General features: G+C 60.4%; 1 protein-coding gene across 2 annotated transcripts; it reads right to left on the bottom strand.

Moving 5' to 3' along the window:
- Nucleotides 1-13,404: 13,404 nt before the first annotated feature.
- On the bottom strand, nucleotides 13,405-18,374 carry LOC138067023 (maestro heat-like repeat-containing protein family member 2B). Of its 2 annotated transcripts, XM_068940979.1 has the most exons (12): nucleotides 18,002-18,374; nucleotides 17,603-17,765; nucleotides 17,123-17,316; nucleotides 16,403-16,540; nucleotides 16,116-16,227; nucleotides 15,391-15,537; nucleotides 14,917-15,096; nucleotides 14,476-14,631; nucleotides 14,169-14,291; nucleotides 13,899-14,001; nucleotides 13,610-13,675; nucleotides 13,405-13,531 (listed from the first exon to the last, which is right to left on the bottom strand). In XM_068940979.1, exons 1-12 carry the CDS (start codon nucleotides 18,187-18,189, stop codon nucleotides 13,422-13,424), a joined length of 1,680 nt encoding a protein of 559 aa, XP_068797080.1. In that variant the 5' UTR covers nucleotides 18,190-18,374; the 3' UTR covers nucleotides 13,405-13,421. The 2 variants fall into 2 exon arrangements, with proteins under 2 accessions (XP_068797080.1, XP_068797081.1); XM_068940980.1 differs by lacking the exon at nucleotides 14,476-14,631.
- Nucleotides 18,375-18,580: the final 206 nt, after the last annotated feature.

Raw genomic sequence — 18,580 nt, forward strand, 5'->3', positions numbered from 1 at the left:
GAGCTTTAGGGAAGTATGTGTAGGACTGCAGCTGGGGAAAAGCTAGCAGCTGTGGGGAAGTTCTCTTAACCATCTCTGGGCCTTAAGAGCATGAGCTTCTGCTGCTTTAACAAAGCACTTGGCTCTTCCATCTTGAGCATGCCAAGGAGCCTCCCTGGGTGGCCTCTCCCTAGCTGACCTGCAGAAGGGGGTGAGTCATCCCTGTTTTGCATGGAACAGCATGATGTGCTGCTCCCAGTGTGGAGAGTTTAGCTTTTCAATGACCAGCTGAAATCACAAAGCATTGGCTCTCTGCGGACTTGTCTTAGGAAACAGTGGGGGCTGTTCAGCTCCTTTATCACTAGAAGTTCCTGCTCTGCTGAGTTAGACTGACTTTCTTTTTCAGTGGGGGTTTGCTTGTGGGCTCTGTACTACTACAAAGAGGTTTTTCCTGTGGGGGGTGGTGCTCCTGCAACTTGTGTGGGGAATGCTGTAGCCCTAAGAAAAAGCTTGACTGCTACTAATTGCCAGTAGTCATAGCACCCCCTCAATGTCCCAGCTGCAAAGGGAGCTGGGTGGGTTAGCTGACTGACATGAGCTGCCATGTACAAATGAGGTGCACCTGTAAGAACCTCAGTAAGGTGAGTTGGGGAGGAGTTCTGGCACTGGTTTGTAGGTGGGGGTAGCATTCTACAGGCTCCTAACCCACTACTTTTCAGATGCTTGTGGGGAAGGGAGACCAACATAAAAGAGAGATGGCTTTGAGGGGGGTGTGAGGAGGGCAGCATTTCTTTCCCAGAAGAAACCTGGAGTCAAATATAAAGGGTTGGAACTAGAAAGTATTAAATGGGGTTAAGTGTTCATGGAGTGCTGCCTTGACCAAGGTAACCTGGGATAAGCATGAGTTACCCATAATTGTTAAGAGCTATTGTTGAAGTGTTTGCCCAGCTCAAAATCATAGTACCTATCTGCTTTTGGGCTCGGGTTTTCTGAAGGCCTCCTGGGGCTTGGTGCCCCTGGCTCCTCTCAAACTGGACATGTGCTTTCCAGATCTGTTGCAAGGGTCCTTGTTCACATTGTTTTATGGCTCTTCTAGCCTTTCAGTCAGCTGGACACAAAATGAAGCAGCGAGAAGAATGGGGTGTGCTGAGCCTGCTAGGCCTAAAGCCTCCTGCTGGGAGCCTGTGCAGAGAGGAAGCAAGGTGAAGGGGAGCTCATGGAAATGGCTTGTAGGAGGTCACTGTCACCCTGGAAGAGCCCCGAAGCTGGACGAGCCCCTTCTCCTCTTAGCTCTCTTCTGTGCTGTGATGCAGGCCATGCTCTTTCCTCTTGAGCTGTCTCAAATAGTCCCAGCCCATCAGGAATTCAGAGGCTTTCACCTGTGGTCTGCTCAGAGTGGGCTCCCTTCCTCAGAATAAAGGAGAGCCAAAGAGTGGCTTCAGTGCCTGTGAAAAGGCAGCAAATCCATCCTAAGTCTCCTTTCCTGAACATCTGGTAGGATAAAAAAAAGATGCTGAGCTCATGCCTTCTGCAGGCCTCAGTGTCAGCACTTGCTGGTGGTGACACAGGGGCGTGCAGTTCTTCTCTTCCCCTTTCCCCTGCTCAGCTCAGGCAGAGAGATTCAGTGCCTTGGTTCCAAAAAGCATATGAATGGCTTGATGTGTTGTCTTTCCTTATGACTCTGTAAGAGCTGGTGTGGTGGTGGTGGCCCCTTTCCCCTTCCCCTGGGCAATAGGAGCTGAGGGACTGCTGAGGAGCAGTGTTTTTCAGGGGAAGCCTCAGGGATGGCAGTGTTGGTCTGAATGTGTCATCAGGGGGTGCCCTAGTGGCAGGAGTGGTCCACATGAGAAAGGCAACCCAAGGATCACAACTGAATTGCCTGCTGAAGGCAGGAGAGACTAGGCTGAAAGCTGGAGCAGGGCAGATGCAAGTGGCTTCTGTGCAGAAGTGCAACACACCTGGGCTTGTTGGACTTGAGGTTTTTGCACCTTGCCCCGCCCCTGTGCTCTCACAAGTCTTGTTCTCGTGATCCTGCAGGCACCCATGGGAAGCTCAGTGTGCTTGTCAGGGGCTGGAGGGGGAGGTAGAGCTTGAGTGAGGAGGGGAGCCAGCTCACACTGCTGCAGCTGGTGGTTCCTGCAGCAGGGGCAGGCAGGCCCGGGCTTGGCATCCTCCCAGGGGTTTTGAGCCCTGCAGCCTGAGCATGTGAAGGCACTGCTGCAGGTCAGTCATAGGCACAGCTAGGTCTCGTGCTTACAGCTGTGCAGTTACTTGCCTCCCTGTGCTCTAGATGGGAAAAAGAGCAGGAGAAGAGGCCTGTCCTTCTCCTGCAAGTGCTTCCAGAGCCCTTGACCTTAGAGGGTCCCTTGTGAAAGTCAGTGTGCAGGAACCTAGTGCTGCACTTGCAGCCCCGCCGGCCTGCCAGCGTGGCAGTTGTGCTGCTCACAACAGGGCTTATGTATTGTGTGAGCTCTGTCCCTTAGGCTTCCTCGTTCTCCTCTTCCAAGCAACTTGACTAGTGCTTTCTTTACCCTAAATGTCTCCCAGGCTGCCTGCTCTGTTAAGCCGGTAACAGAGCTGCAGCAGAGTGCTTAGGACTTGGTCGCTGTTGCTTTGGAGTCAGAAGGCATGGAGAGACCCTTAGCTGTCTGACTTGAGCCCTGCCTCTGCTTTGGCATGGAGGCTGCTGAAGACAGGCCTCTGTTTTGACAAGACACCTGGCATGGTTTTGCACAGGGATCTGCAGTCACTTGTGGCTGAGAAGGTGGCTTTCCTAGTAAAGCCATGAGGTGGATCCCTGGAGCAGAGCAGCTGGGAATGCAAGAGCTTCCTTGTCTTTGCCTGCCTCAGGCTGCTGAAGAACATCAGGGGAGTGTGACTCTGGGATGTGGCAACCTGGCATGATCCCGGCTCCCTGCCCTTGAAGAGGGGGCTGTCTGTGGCAGGGGCGGAGCCCCTGCTGCCCAAGGGAGAAACAAATGAGCTGGCCCAAGTCTCTCTGGGCTAATGGAGCCCAGGGCTGAGTGCCTGACCTTGACAGCCTCTACCTAGGGTGGTGCTGACAACCTGATGGCAAGTCACAGGGAGCAGCGGTTTCTGGGACCGCTGTGCTGCCTAATGTAGCCAGGCAGCGCAGAGAGGCAGGAGGAAGGGACTTCATATATGCCTTGAAGCAGAGTTACTGTGGTTTGTGCAGGGCCTGTTTTCCCCTTTTGTCTTTGGCAGAGCTGCTTCCCAGAGACTGGGGAACAGGGATGTTTGCAGAACAGGATTGCCGCTGTTAACCAAGCGAGGAAGACAGCAGATTGATTTTTCCGAGCCGCGGAGCAGAAGTGGAAATGTGTTCCTCGGCTTATTCTGGTCAGCCTCCGTGGCTGAGTCTTGCACCCTTCAAGGCTGGGTGTGAGTGAGGCAAGCCCTGGGAGCAGATGCTCTCACAGCATTGCTTGGCCTTGGCATGTTCTGCCTCCTCCGTGTGGCTATGTCCATGGTGTGATCTGAGGAGCCTGCTGGGCACGGGGGTTGAGTGGCTTGCCCTTGAAGGCCTGCAGATAACTGCTGTGTGTTAGCTGCTGGCAACCCAAATGCAATGCTTCCAAAGCAGGACTCCTGGTATTTGGTGGTCAACATGCAAAGCATCCTCGGAGCTCCCCTGGTGTCTATGGAAAGAGGAAAATACCCTTTCAGGCCAGATCTGTGGGTAGCTCTTCTGTGTGTGTGTGCTGTGTGTTTTCTTTTTTCCATGCACATCAAACCAGTAAATTAACTGGGCTTCAGGTGAGACAGTCTAATGGCTGTTCTTCCAGGAAAATTGAAGGCATTCTCTACCTCACTGAATCCTTTAGGTCGGAAGGGACCTCTGGAGATCATCTAGTCCAACCTCCCTGCTCAAGCAGGGGCCTCTAGAGCATATTGCCCAGGATCACATCCAGATGGGTTTTGAATACCTCCTCCAAAGACAGCTTGTGGAGCGGCAGCAGTGTCTCTTCAGCAGAGAAGCCTCCACCTAGGGATTGTTTCCCTAGCCTTTCAGACACAAGTCATGCTGCTCTCTGAGGCAACTGGACTTCATGGAGCAGTGCTTACTGCCTCTTGTGAGGAGTTGCTGTTGCTGATAATCCTGTTTCATTAAAAACTGACAAGCCAAAGCTTGAACCCAAGGGGAAAGGGTGCATAAGCAAGTGATAGGTTTTCAGAAACCCTAATGTGTTTCTTCTGTCAGTGTGGGGAGAGGTCCCTTGCTCCCTGCTTCTCTCCTCTCCCTCCCCCCCCCCCCAGGGGTGCAGCCATGTCCTGCTCTGGAGGTGTGAGGTCTGCCAGTGTGCAAGCCCTGAGTTTCCTGGAGGCTGGACAGAGTGGGGAAGCACACAGCTGCTCTGTTCTGGGGGGGGGGGAGGGGGAGGCTGCATGTGGAGCATCCTGTGTTGCCTCCTGTGGTTAACCAGTTAGATGTGGTGGAGGGTGCAGAAAAGGTCTCTGGTGCCTGCCCCTGTGTCCTGACCTATTGCAGAAAACTCAGCCTGGCAGCAGAGTTTCCCCAGCTTTCAATCTCACTGTGTGCCCAGAGGGGCACGAGTCCACCTGTATCCTGCACGTGAGGCCCAGAAATGACCCTCCTGTTCCCTACAGAGCTCTGCATTGGGTCCCCCCACCCACCCTCCAGTCTTCCTCCTTGCTGTTCCTCTTCTGTTGCCCAGTGCCAGGGCAAAGTCCTGTATAAAGCAATGCATTTGTTGAGTGTGGTGGAGCTTCATGCTGGGGTGTGCCTGAGCACTGCAATCCTCCGAGTCACCCTCAGGGTGAGGAGATGAGGGGGGAGAAAAGGAGGCCTTAGCTGCTTTTTGCTTCACATCCGGGGTCAGGGCTTTCCAGAAGACTGCAGAAAAGACTATGGGCAGAGGATTTTCTGTGAGCTCCACATGCCATCTATTCCCTGCTTGCAGTCTAAGCCTGAGTCTTTGCACTGGCAGTGCACTGAGCAGGTGTAGGTGGGCAGGAGGTCTAGGGAGGTGTATCCCAGCTGGTTGCAGTAATTACACTCATCATGATGACTAAGACCTCAAAACAAAAAAAAAAAAAAAAAAAGCATTGCATGCTGACTTGATCCAGGTAGATGACCCACAGGTCTTGTTTCTATTGCTGCTGTTTCTTCCTCAGTTCATTGAAATGTATAGGAAAGGGCATTTTTGGAACAGAAGTCCTTAGATTCGGCAGGTGAGGCTGGGTTTTCTGTCTGTCTTAGGTGTTATGAGCAGCAGGCGTGTGACATCCCATCATGAAGCGATGGGATGTACCAGGGGTTGTATTTAATGAACTTGTCCACATTTCTTTATTTCAAATGTAAAAAAGCTTACCAAAAACGTTGCTGGAAAGGGAAACTTTCCTTTACCTGCCTCAGCCTCCAGGGCGTTTGTGTTCAGCGTATCACCTCTTTGTCGAGCGTTCCAGTATCTAATTTTTTGGACTACCGAAGGATAAGGAACTTTGCCCAACCCAGCTGGCCGCAAAGACGGAGTGTGCTTTGCAGTTGTGTTCTGTGCTCTGTTTCCTTTAAAACAACAAAGTTGTGTTTTATGGAGCAGCGATAGCTGTGCTCGACAACGTTATAACGTAGTTCTTCTTTCCAGCAGAACCCCAGTAAGGAGGAACAGCACGTTCCTTTCCGAGAAGGACGAGGAAAAGGCTACCTGAAACAGACTCAAAGGCCGTACTGACAGGATGCGTGGGATGGCCCTGGCAGAGGTTTGCCCTGGCATTTGGAGTTTTCACTCCCTGCTCGTCAGCTCGGAGCCGGCCCAGCCGAGGTGTCCGCCTCGGATCCGGGATGCTCTCAGGAAGGTACTGTGGCATGTGAGAAATGAATTGTAGGACTTGAATCTAGATTGCGCTAGACAGGGGCCCATATCGAAGGACTGCCAGCCTTTCTGGTTGGTCCAGTTGATGTGGAGAGTGGATTAACCTCACGTGGAAAGTCTTGCTCTGGAAAGATGAGGTATGTTTGCACAAAACGCCTCCGAGTCCTAGTCTCCAAAACTACCAGAACTTACCTGGAACAGCTGTCAAAAGTGTTCTTAAGGAAACAGACCTGCCCTGAAAGAAGCAGGGAGGGCTGCAAACTTTCCACTGTCCTTGCATGTGCTTCTCCGCTCTCTAGGCCGGTGAGACGCCCGTCCGGACTGCGGCTTCCCCGAGGTTCCCGTGAAACAAAAAAGAAAGATTTTGGTGTTAGGCTGCGGACCGGAGAGACGCAGGCCCCCTTGCGGTGACCCTCTCCTCTCTGAAGTGCTGCTGTACGGGGAAGAATGGTCAGGCTCACGCAGTACATGGTTTTATCCCAGTTTCTTCCCTTTCTCCATGCAAATCTGTGTTCTAGGAAAATCTCCTTGGAGGAGGAGAGAGAGCTAATAATCTTTGTATTTGAAAATAATTACTGTTGAAAGTAGGACAACTACAACTAGTTTTTAATTGAACAAACTGCAACCTACTGTAAAGACCGTCTTGCCAGATGAGATGCTTGCGCTAGAGCTTTAAAGACCAAGGCACCCGTGCTGATGGGAAAAATTACCAGGTTTTCCCATCAGGTGGAAATGTAGTTTAGGCTTGGGAAAGTGTGTATATATATACATAGGTATCAAAGAGCCACAGAAATTAACACCTACGGGAACTTAGTGTACTGAATAAACCCCCTCCCCCCTTTCTTTTTTAAAAAGCACTTTCATTAGCTCAGAAGTCAGAAAGTGAAGATCGGGTTGACTGATGGTTCTGTTTGTGTGTTGCACACCAGATGATGTAGTCCACGTTCTTGTGGTAAGCTTTCAGACTTTTCCTGAGAGACGCTGTCACCCTCTCTGGATGCTCTGTTGCGCAGAACCAGCACATCCCCTTCTCAAAGCACTCTCCCCTTGTCTTGACTGGCAAGGGGTGCTCGTGCTACCAGTCCTAGAGATAAGCAGTCTCTGTAAAGATCTGTTGCGCGATAAACTTCTGAGATGACCTCTTTTTCAGACTTAATGCATTGTACTGGAAGCTAAGCTTTTCAACTCCTCTTTGAAAAAACAGATGCCTAAGACTTGGAAACGCTTTGGCAAGCACTTAGGAGCACGGCTTAAAGCTACGCTATCATGTGGGGGGGGTGGTGGGGAGAAATATGGGTCTTCCTCTTTCTTCTGTGGAAGAGAAAGGGGACCTACTGAGGTGATGCAATTAGTCTTTTTCCCCTCTATTTTATGCTTCTGAAAGAAAACACCAGGTACGTTGCAAGTGAGTACTCACAGCATCCAACAAAAGATAAAAACCTTTTCTGGCAAGCAGCCTCAGCTCCTGGAGATGTAGCTGAGAATGGGTGTCAGCCGCGAGCCAGAGCGGCGCTGCCAAGGAAAGGGACTCCCTTCAGTAGCCAAAGTACAAAAGAAAGAAAGGATAATAGCGAAGCAGCTTGCCAAAGAAAGAGTCGCTGCTTTCATTACTTCTAGTTCTCCCAAGCGGAATCATTTTTTTTATCCTAACAGAACGCAGCCAAAACGAGCAGAAGAAACTAATCCAGGCAGTGCAGGAAGGAGGGATCAGATGACAAGGGGATTCCAGTACGTCTGCCCCGGAGGGGAGCAGAAGAGTCCCTGCAGCAGGTACAGTGACCCCCAATTAAATGACCCTCCTTCCGTCCCCCACTTCCTCGTAGAGCTGTTCATCTTTCTTGATTGCGGGATTTTGTAACGTACAATCCATCGCTGCCTTCCCAAAGAGCCTGTGCTTCAGTTCCTCCGGAAAGGCTGGACTTGCAGCATTTGCAGTGTCATGTTAAAACGTTGCAAGCGTTGCAGTTGACAAAAAAGCATTGCCCCAAGAGGCAGAGCACCGTCTCCCAGGTACCAGAGAAGGGGAAAGAACTGCAACCTTTAAACAATCGAAATGAACTTTGGTACCAAAAAAAGAGGGCTTTTTGTAAGGCGCTGGAGTACTTGGTTGAGAAATGTAATTTTTCTTTTCAGATAAAATACAGTAACTCGATCCAGCATCCCTGTGGGTATGCCACATCAGCAGGCATGGACATACTGGGTACTCCCAGGTTAACGTGTTTGTGGAAGGCAACTGATGTATATAGCGAAAAGACCAGGTAATATGTCTGGTTAGATGAAAGACCCAAGCAGTAGGCATGGAAATCGTATCCCACTGACGCGGCACCATTTGTCACTAGGTGCTGCTTTGCAGAGAGGTCTGTGTGTGTGTGTATGTATATATATATATATTTTTTTTTAAATTGCCAGAATCCAAGTATTTTCCTTTGGGAGTCTTTTACAGATCAAGGCCTCTATGAAACTGCGTCCTCTCCCAATGGCGGAACGTTGTTGCTCTTAGCTTTCAAAGACTCCAAGTCCTCTGGTTTGGCCTCAACCTTCTCTTCAATGAATTAACATCGTTGTTACCCCCGAGCATGCACCCAGTGCAGCCTCAGCGTTAGCTCTGTGAAGCCTCCTTCTTTCTAAGTTGTGAGAGATGTGCTCTCTTTCTTACAGGCTCTGCAAAAGGAATGAAGGTAGGTTTACAGATAGGCAGAAAAGGCATCTAATTCTTGGAGGTGATGGTATGCCTCAGGTACAAGCTGTCAAACAGAAGCCAGTCCTGACTTTGGCCTTATTTTTAAATGGTCGGAAGCCAGACGGTGGCGGTCTGGGTGTTTTAGTGACCTTGCAAACGTGCGCTGCAGCTGCGGGCCTTTGTATGATAGCGCTGGTGCCGTGCAGTACAGGAACACTTAACCCTAAAGAAGCTGCCTAACAGGCAGCTGCTAACTTGGCATAAATGGAAGTTCATTGCTTTCCCTGAAAGGGAGACATTAGTAACTGATATCAGAGGACCAATTCAGGAACAAGGCATGCTCTGTTAACTGCAATTTTTCGTCGGCCGTTCTGCACGGGCAGCAAATTCTATTTTTCTGTGGGTGTGATGTGGAATATCTCCAGTGTCCTTGAGGTCAGGGACGTTTCCCTCCCCCCCCCCGCCCCCCCCATTGCATGGGATAACCTCAGCAGCATGTGGAATAATCCACGCAGGATTTTCTTCACGTGATGCAGGTGAAGCTGACAGAGGAAAAGCCAAAAGAGAGGTATGTTTCTCCCCCAGCTGCGTGAGCTGTCTCCCCAAATACCAAGTTTTGCTTCTGACAACCAGCCAGTGATGAAAAGAGGCGGCAGGAGGCTGAAGCAGCGTTAAAAGCATGGTTGTACTCTAGGTGAAATACCTTGTGGGCTGCGACCAGAGGACAAAGCCTTCAGCCAGCTCGGCGGGGCCCAGCGGTGAGTACCCGTGCGCTGGTGTGTGCCAGCCCGTGTCCGCCAGGCTCGGCTTTGGGCGGGAGCGCGGGTGGCCCTGTGCAGCCTCACCGTTCCCGGCCAGAACCGCTGGGGCTGGCCCAGGGGTAAAAGCGGGGCAGAGTCAGTGCGTACAAGACTGTGTCCCCCGAACCCACCCCTGCTGGGTCAGAGACAGGACTCGTGACCCAGGTGCGCTTCACAGGCTTGCTAGCGAGAGCTGCAGGGAGGGTGCTGCTCTCTGAAGGGCAGTTGTTCAGCTGCGCTGCCGAACCTGGGCGAAGCTTTTCTGCTGCTTTCCCCACAGAGAGAGCAGGGTTTCTCCTCTCTGGGGTCAGAGATGCTCCTCGTTCCTCCGAGGGCCTTGAGACTCGGGGAAGAGCCGTTTGCACCGGGTGCTCCTGCACTGGGGGGTTGGGGAGGGGGCAGCTCTGGGCTCTGAGCCCAGCAAAATGCTTGTGCTTGTTAGCTCCGTTTCAGTGGTGCTGCGCGTCCGGCTGTACTGCTGTGTCGGACGGGGGGGAGCCTCGTGGGGAGCCGCCGTGATCCCTGGCCGCTCCGTCCCAGCGAGGTCCAGGGTTACAGCCCGGCATTTGCTCTGAGCGTGCGCAGGCTGGGTGCCGGGGCCGGGAGCTCCTGCTCGAGCGAGAGCTGCGTCGTCCTCGCTGCGATTCTGCGGCCGGTCCCTCGCGAGGGCCTTTGCCAGCGCAGGTGACGCTGTGTGGGAGCAGCCGAGTCGGAAAGGCTCAGCCTGAGCCTCGTCGAGGAGCAGGGCGCCGGCACGAAGATGCAGGAGGCGCTGTGCGGTGAGTGTCCCAGTGCGGCGCCTGGGCAGGTCTGCGCTGCGCCCCTGCTCGGCGGGGGCTGAGCTTTTTTTGTTGTTGTTATTTTTTGTCATGTCTGCGGGGCAGTTGGGAGGGAGGAGAGCAGGCTCTGTGTCTCCACAGGGCCTGTGCAGGCCGTGGGGGTCAGTGCTGGTCTGTCTGTGCCGGCTTGGGCTGCTGGGGCTGCGCAGAGCTGCTGCGAGCGTTGTGCACCGAAGCCCTGGCGGGGCAGGATTGCGCCTCGTGTTTTGCAGGACGGGGCGCTGCCCGGGGAGTTCAGGAAAGCTCCGGTGACCAGCGCTGCCCTGGGGGCTGCTGCTGCTGGCACTGCCAGCAACTGTCCCGACCCACGCCTGCGGCCATTTGCCGCAGTGCTGGGCCTCTCCTGAAATGCCCTCTCCTTTTTTTTTCTCTCCTACAGGGACGGAGGAGCCCCAGCCGGGCACTCGGGGGTGGCCGGAGCAAATGCTGAAGTGTCATCCTGCCACGGGCTCGCTGCTGCTGCTGCTGCCTGCGCACAGAGCCTGGGACAGCGCGTCCGGCAGCAGGGGCCGCGTCCCGGCCCCTCACCCGCACGGGGACCTCGGGGGCGCTTCCTGAAGAGCCTGGGGGCATCTCCTGGGGGCTTCTCCCTGCATCGCCTGGAGGGGCTGCGTCACTGGTGAGTAACAGCTGCAGCCTCGCTGCCTGTCTCTGTGTCAGGTGCAGGTGGTGCCGACCCCGCACGACGGCCTCGCACCTCCTTTCTGCGCTCGGAGACGGAAGCGGGAGAGCGGCGCCGCAGAGAGGGAGGCTTCCTCCACCCCTGACGCAAGGCGCCCGGCTCCCTGCTCGCAGCAGGACGACTGCGCTCGCCTCGACTCGCCTCCCTCCTGCCCTGCGCGCGCCCCGCTCCGGGCTGGGGCCGAGCTGCCTGCGCCCGCCGGGCTCTGGGCCTCCTTGGGAGCCGAGCTGGGAGCGCAGCGCCCGCTCGTGCCAGCGCAGCTCCGGCTCCTTGCAGCAGTCTTGGTGACTGCCCAGGTCGTAAATCAATCACTGTCATAACTTGCATCTGAATATCATGTTCCATATTGTATACATAGTACACAGTACACATAGCATTGTTATACATAATTAGTTTATTAACAGTATGTACATATTGAATACATGGTTGTTTATATATTAAAAACATTATAAAGCGTGAATAAAGAGTGGAACTGGAAGACGGCATCTGCTCGCGTTTCCTCCCCAAAAGTGCCTTTCGCGCCAGAAACTATCTCAGACGCGAAGTTCAGCCTGGTGCATGCCGGCCTCCCTGCCTTCGGGGCGTGCGCAGACGGACCCCCTCCTCCGGTGAGGGTCCGCGGGCCCTGCCTACCCCCCCCACCACCTGGCCCAACCACCCTCCCACCCCTCTCTCCCTCCCACCACCCACAAAAGGGTCCCCAGGGCCTCTGGGTTGGGGGCTGAAAACGGATGACTTAGTAGTCTCTGTTTCCAAGCCCCCAAAACGCAGCACTTAGCCTCCGTTTCTGAGCTCAAAAACGCAGGACTTGGGCTCATTCGGCTGTTTGGGGCTCTGAAACAGAAGCTGTTTTCAAGCACCAGGAACGCAGCACTTAGCTTCTGTTTCTGAGCTCTGACCCCAGCCCAATGAACCTGTTTACAAGCACCAGAAACACAGGACTGAAACACAGCCTCTGTTTCTGAGCTCTGAAACAGCTCAGACCAACCTGGTTTTGAGCAGCAGAAACTCAGGACTCGGCCTCCCTTTCAGAGCCCCCAAACTGCCCAGGGAACATGCTGTCTGAGGCCCAGGAATGCCCACCTCCCTTTGGAAAGCCTGCATTTCTGGGGCTCACAGCCAGGTCCAGGGGGCTGCTTTGGGGGCGCTCAGAAATGGACACTGAGCCCCCAAAGCAGCCCACTGGACCTGGCTGAGAGCCCCAAAAACGCAGCAGTGCTTGGCCTCCCTTTCTGAGCTCTGAAACAACTCCATTGAACCTGTCTTCCAGAGCCCCCAAATGCAGGATGCCATTTTGAAATCCTGCATTTCTGGGGTTCAAAAACAGGTCCAGTGGGCTGTTTTGGGGGGCTCAGAAATAGACACTGGGCCCCCCCCACAGCAGCCCACTGAACTTGTCTTTGAACCCCCAAACGCAGAACTTAACCTCCATTTCTGAGCCCCTAAACAGCCCAGTGAACCTGTTTCCCAGCATCAAAAACACAGCACTTGGCCTCTGTTTCTGAGCTCTGAAACAACTCCATTGAACCTGTTTTTGAGCACCAGAAACGCAGGACTCGGCCTCCCTTTCCGAGCCCCCCAAACCACCCAATGAACCTGTTTTCTGAGGCCCAGGAATGCCCAACTCCCCTCTGGAAAGCCTGCGTTTCTGGGGCTCAAGGCCAGGTCCAGGGGGCTGCTTTGGGGGCTCACAAATGGACACCGAGCCCCCAACGCAGCCCACTGGACCTGGCTTTGAGCCCCAGAAATGCAGCATTTAGCCTCCCCTCTTAAGCCCCAGCCAGCCCCCTCAGCCTCCCCTTTTCAAGCCCCACAACAGCCCCAGGGACATGTTTCTGGAGGCCCCAGAAGGCAGGGCTGAACAACCGAGGCTAAACCCTGCATTTCTGGGGCTCCGCAGCAGGCTCGGGGGCTGTTCGCGGGCTCGGAAACGCACTCCGAGCCCCCCCGCAGCCGCTGAACCCGTCCTCGGGCCCCCAAACCGCAGCCCTTGGCCTTCCCGCTCCCCCGACCGGCCCCCTCCGCCCCCCTTCGGGGCCCCGGGCCGGTGCCGGCGCAGCGGCCGGGCAGGACTCGGCCCCGCGCCCGAGCCCCGGCCGCCCCGGACCCCCCTGCGGCGCCCCGCGCCCCGGCAGCCCCCTCCCCTCCCCTCCCCTCCCCTCCCGGCCCCGGGCTCGGGCCGCGCCGGGCAGCGCGGCTGGGGGACCCTCCCCGCCGGCAGCCCCGGCCGGGCGGCACCGGGCTCCGGCCCCTCGGGCTTTGCGGCTCCTCCTCGCCCCGCGGCTCCCGGCACCGGGCACCGGGCACCGGCCGCCTCCCGCCCCGGCCGGTCCCGGTCCCTCCCCGCCCCGCTTACCTGGGCCCCGCGGCACCAGCCCCGGCCCGGCCGGGAGCCCCGGACACCGAGCGCCGCCGCCGCCGCCGCTTCCCGCGGCTCCGGGGGCCGCGGGGGCCGCGCAGGCGCCGCCAAGGGGCCGCAGCCCCGCCCACACCGACGCCCCGCCCCGCAGACGCCCCGCCCCGCCCGAGGCCCCGCCCCCGGCGCACACAGCAGCCCGGCCCGGCCCGGCCCGGCTCGGCCCGGCTTTATTGCGGCTCGGCGGCGCCCGCCGCTCCCTCGAGGCCGCTGTCGCGGAGGAGCCGAGCGGCCGCCTGCTGCACCCGCGCGTCCCCGTCGCCCCGCAGCGCCCGCAGAGCTGCAACGGCACCGGCGTCAGCGCCCCTGCTGCCGGCGGGGCCGCCCGCAGCCCCCCGGCCCCCGGCCCGTCGCCTACCTGCGGCCAGCAGCGTCGCCTCCGGCCCCGGCAGCCACTCGGTGCCCGCGTGCTCCACGAGGACGCCTGCGGCACAGGGCACCGCGCGGCGTCACGCGCTGCCCGCCGCCCCGGCCCGGAGCGCGCGGCGGGGAGGCGCCGGCCCCGGCTGCCCGGGGGGCCGCGGCCCTCGAGGCGCCCCCCGGGCACCAGCACCCGCCACCCCACGGCCCCGTGGGCGCCGCCGCCCCGGCGCACCTCCCGCCCCTCCGGCCCGCACCCCGCGCCACCCCGCGCCGCCCCGGCTCACCGGCCACGTCGAGGGCCGCGGCCCGCAGCTCCGCGCAGCCCTCCAGGAAGCAGCGCCTGGCGGCGACGTACAGCCTCTGTTGGTGCTCGCGGCTCTCCTGGGCCTGGGGGACGCGGGCACACGCGTGTCCTCCTCTGCCCGCCCGAAAACGCCCCCGCGGCACCCACGGCCCGGGCACCGCGGGCGGGTGCATCGCCCGCCCCCTCCCTCCCGCCCTCCCTCCGTCCCTGCCCGCGGCCCCCGCGGCCCCCGGGGCGCGCAGCTCCTCACCAGCAGGCTGCAGACGGCGTCCTGCAGCTCGGCCGCGCTCAGCCTGGTGCCGACGGCGATGCCCTGCCGCACCCTCCTCAGCTCCAGGAGCGGCGCGCACAGCCGCAGGGCGCCCTGGCACGCCTGGCAGAGAGAGCCCAGCCCTGTCGCGGCCGCCCCGGACGCGGGGCCGGCAGCAGGGAGCCTGCCCCGGCCCCCTCCGCGGCCCCCTGCGCGCGGCACCGCTGCCGGCGGGGAGGGCGGAAACGTCCGCGCGGCGCCGCGCGGCTTTGCCGGCTGCTTCGCGCGCCAGCTCCCGGGCTCTCACCGTGGCGGCTCCCGCGTCCGGGTCGCGCAGGTGGAGCACCAGGCTGGCCCACGTGCTCCCCAGCTCCCGGGCGAAGAAGGGCCTCCACCGCCTCGTGGCCGCGGCGGCCAGCACCCCGTACAGGGTGAAGGCCGCCGAGCGCAGCGACGCCTGCTCCTGCAACCCAGCGCCCCCGGCCGTCAGGCGGGCGGCGGGGACCCCTCGGACGACTGCTCTGTAACCCCCGAGCGCTGCCCGTCGAGCGCAACGCCCTCAGAAAGGACCCCCGGGGCAGGGGAGGGGAGGGGAGGGGGGGGCCACAAACAGCGCCGCCTCCGTCTCGCCCAGACATAGGTGTCTTGCCCGAACCCTCCCGCTGCGGAGCTGCCCTGGCCCGCGCCGCCCCGCGCCCAGCCCGCCAGGGACCCTTCGAGCGGGCGCCAGGCGACGCCGCTCGCTTACAGCATCAAAGAACGCCCTCGTGGCCCTGGCGATGTCCTTGAAGGCGGAGCCCACGGCCTTCCCCCGGAGCTCGTCGACCACCTTCGCCAGCGCCAGCAGGCTCTCGGCCACCACCTCCGCCGAGGCGTCCTCCAGGCCCCTCCGCAGCGCCGCCAGGACGGCTCCCTTGCGCTTCCGCAGCTGTAACGCGCGCACCAGCCTCTCGCTGTCCTGCCTCCGACCGCCCGCCTCTCCCGTTGCCCCGGGGCCCAAGCTTCCGGCATCGGCCCCGAGCAGGGGGCAGCCCGAGGCTCCCGGCGGCACCTCCGCCCCCTCTGCAGCCCGGCTGACGCCCGAGGACGCAGCGCGCCCGGGGGAAAGGCCCCCGGTTGCCTCTGCTGCTCTGCCCAGGCTCCTCGCCAACCCCTCCGCCGCTCTCCGCCTGCACCTCTCCGGCCAGGGGCCGCGTTTCCTGCGGGGCAAAGCCCCTCTCACCTTCTCCGGCGCGCCGCTGACCGCGTTGCCCAGCCCGTGCGCTGCCATCTGCCGCACCGTGCTGCTCGGGTCCCGCGCTTTCTCCACCAAGGCCCCCAGGACGGGCTGAAGGCACCTCCTGGCCTGGGCCGCTGGGTCCTTCATCAGCTGCAGCACAGCGACCCGGCCGTCAGCAGCTGGGGACGGAGGTGGACCAGGCCCGGCCACAGCGCCCGCCCGGGGCGCCGCGCGAGGAAGCCCCACGAGCCCGGCCTGACGCCCCCGGCCCGCGGCCGCCTCCCTTTGCGCCCGGCCCAGGCCGAGGGCAGCGCTGCCCCGGGCCCCAGGGCGCCCACGTTGGGGCGGTCGGCCTCCGGAGAGGATTTCTCATTGGGTCCCGGGGCCGCTCAGCAGAGCTGCGGAGCTCCAGGCAACCTGGCAGCCCGTCCCGGCTGGGGTCGGGGACGCCCTGGAAAGGGGTCGCTGACAGAACGCCCGCCCGTCCGTCCTCTGCCCCGGCAGCAGCGACGGGGACCCGGAGCGAGCGGTTTGCAGGGCCAAGAACATCCCTGGCCGCGGCGCGGGGGAGCGACGCGGCAGGGGCCGGGGAAGGGCAGCTCCCGGGAAGCCTCCTACGGGGGGATCCGCTCCCGCCTCGACTGCGACACTTGCTGCCGGCACCTCCCCAAAGAGCAGCGTCATGAGAAAACCCCTCCTAAACCTGCCTCTCCCTCCTCCTCTCTCACCTCCGCAAAGAAAGCCGCCGCCATGACGCGCAGGTTGGACGACGGGGCCTCCAGCCACTGCGTCAGGACCAGCACGACGGGCAGCGAGACGGTCCCGGCGCGGAGCAGCACGCTGCGCGCAGAGCACAGGCAGGCGGCACGCGGTTACGCAGGCAGGCACCCGGCCTCAAGCCCCAAAATTCACCCGCTCCCCCGCAGGCTCCGCTCGGCAACTCGGAGACGGCCAGGCCAGGGGAAGGGTCCCACCAGCCCCCCCAGGGCAGCGAGGCGCCTCCGCGGGCCCTCACCCGGTCAGGAGACAGACGCCGTCGTGGTGAGCCCGCGGGTCTTCCAGGGCGGCCCAGGCTCCCTGCTTCCGGAGCAGCCGCAGCCACTTCTCCTCGAGGCTCGTGCGCAGCACCACCTCCAGGGTCTCCAGGGAAAGCCTGGGGGGAAGAGCAGCGAGTCCTGCATCACCGCAACAGGCTCCTTGGGCAGAGCTAAGGAGACGCCGCCGCCTGCGAGGCGATCCTTCCCTCGAGCTCAGCCTCCCCCGGGGAGACGCAACGCGCCCCAAAATGACATCTCACCACCCTGGCGTCTGCCCGGCTGTGAGAAAACTGGCCTTTTCATCCTTCCTGGCACCCCAAACTCACCGATCGCACTAGAAACCCCCAGGCTCTAGACTTCGCGCCAGAGGCCCCGTTGCCAGGGCCCCGGGCTGCCCCGGTCACCCGGCCCCAAAGGCAGGCCACGGCCACCTCCCTTTCGCGGGCAGCCTGGCCTGGCCGGCGCCACGCCGGGTTTTATCCCGCTCGTTCCCGTCCCTTCTCCAAGGGGCAGCAGGGCAGAGGGAAAGGCACGACACCCCGCAGGCAGGAGACGCGGCAGGCAAGGCCCGAGCCCTCGGCGGTACCGGCCGCGTAGGCGACGGGGCAGGCCAAAGCGCTGCCTCGGGGCCGTGAGCGAACGTGGCCCGGTTACGGGGACCAAAGCCCAGCCCCTGCGTCTGTCCCGCTGGCTCCTACCTGCAAGGATTGTCATCACTCGTGTGTCCCTTGAGGAACAGCTTTCCCCGGGTGCTGACTTGGGAAAAGGGCATCTCCTTCCCCAGCGTGGCGCTGATCTGCTTCAGCAGCACCGGCAGCAGCTCCGGCAGCAAGCGCTGCACAGCCTCCGGGGTCTGCTGCGTCGACACCACCTCGCCGATGGCACGTGTGATCTGCAGAGAAATTCAACCAGCAACGGCCTGTGAAAACAAGGCCTTTTCCCACCCTCCCCTCCCGCCTCGGGGACCTTTGCTGTCCGCAGTTCGGCTTTCCGCAGCAGCCCCGCAGGCTGGCAGCAGCAAACGGTCTCGGCTGCCCCCGCTGCCAGCGCTGCAAAGGGCCCAGCACGGCACCCCGGGGGCTCGGGGGGGTCGCGACGTGCACAAAACTCCCTCAGCCTGAAGGGTTGTTAGGACGTCCGATGCGAAGCTGCAGAAACGCGTCTGCCAGCGCACGCACCTTGAGCGGCTCCAGCGCAGCCTGACCGTCGTCTGCCTCAGCCTCCGCAGAGCTGCTCCTGGGCTGGTCGTTTCCCGAGCGCTCCAGTTTTTCCATTAAAGCCCTCAGGAGCTGCTGCACAAAGAACTTCCTCCCCAGGACCCGCCACAGCTCCACGGTGCCGCTGCAAGGCAGCACAAGTTCCCCCGTGAGCCCGCGGGCTCTGCGACGCCACCTCGGCGGCGGCCAAACGCTCTCCTGGCCTCCAAGGGGCTGGCGCGGGCCGGGCTCTGGCCGTCGGCTCTTGCCGCGCTCAGGCTTTCTCCCCCCGGAGCAGCAGGACCGGCTTCTCCGCTGGCTCCTGCTCGCCCCGTCGGCGGTGGGTCCTGCCTGCCCGCGGGGCCGGGGCACTGCGCGTACCTGTCCATGGGCAGCTGCTTCTGCAGCAGGCTGTCGATGACGGCCCCGGGGTGGTAGAGGGCCAGCACGGACACCGCCTCCAAGAGGACGCGTCGGAGGGTGTCCTGCTGCATGGTCGGCATCCGGATGTAAATGATGCTCAGGATTTCCGGCACCTGAACGAAGACCAAAAGAGCCGTCCTGCCCATCCTTTCCTCGTCCTCCCGCACAGCCCGGCACCCCACTCGGCCGATGAGCAATTCCTGCTCCCCGACCGTTTCTCAAGATCCAGCCCTAAAGCCCGAAGGCTCTGGGCAGCGGCGGGGGGACGCTGGACCGCCACGGGGACACATCTCTGCTGCCGACCGAGGGCGACACCGAGGAGCCGCCCTGGGCCGAGGGACCTGCCTGTGGCCCCAGACCCAAACCCCAGCGCAGCAGAGCCCGAGCGGAGGAGGGCAGCAGAGGCTGTGACCGTGCAGGCACCGGATGGGACCGGGCCCCAGGGCCACAGGCACGAATCACCAACAAAGGGGCCATGACTGCTCCCGAGAGCAACGCCGCCCCGGGGCTGGCACAGCCAGGCTCAGGCAGAACGAC

This window comes from Struthio camelus, chromosome 4 (genome assembly GCF_040807025.1).
Source record: "Struthio camelus isolate bStrCam1 chromosome 4, bStrCam1.hap1, whole genome shotgun sequence".
Taxonomy (NCBI): domain Eukaryota; kingdom Metazoa; phylum Chordata; class Aves; order Struthioniformes; family Struthionidae; genus Struthio; species Struthio camelus.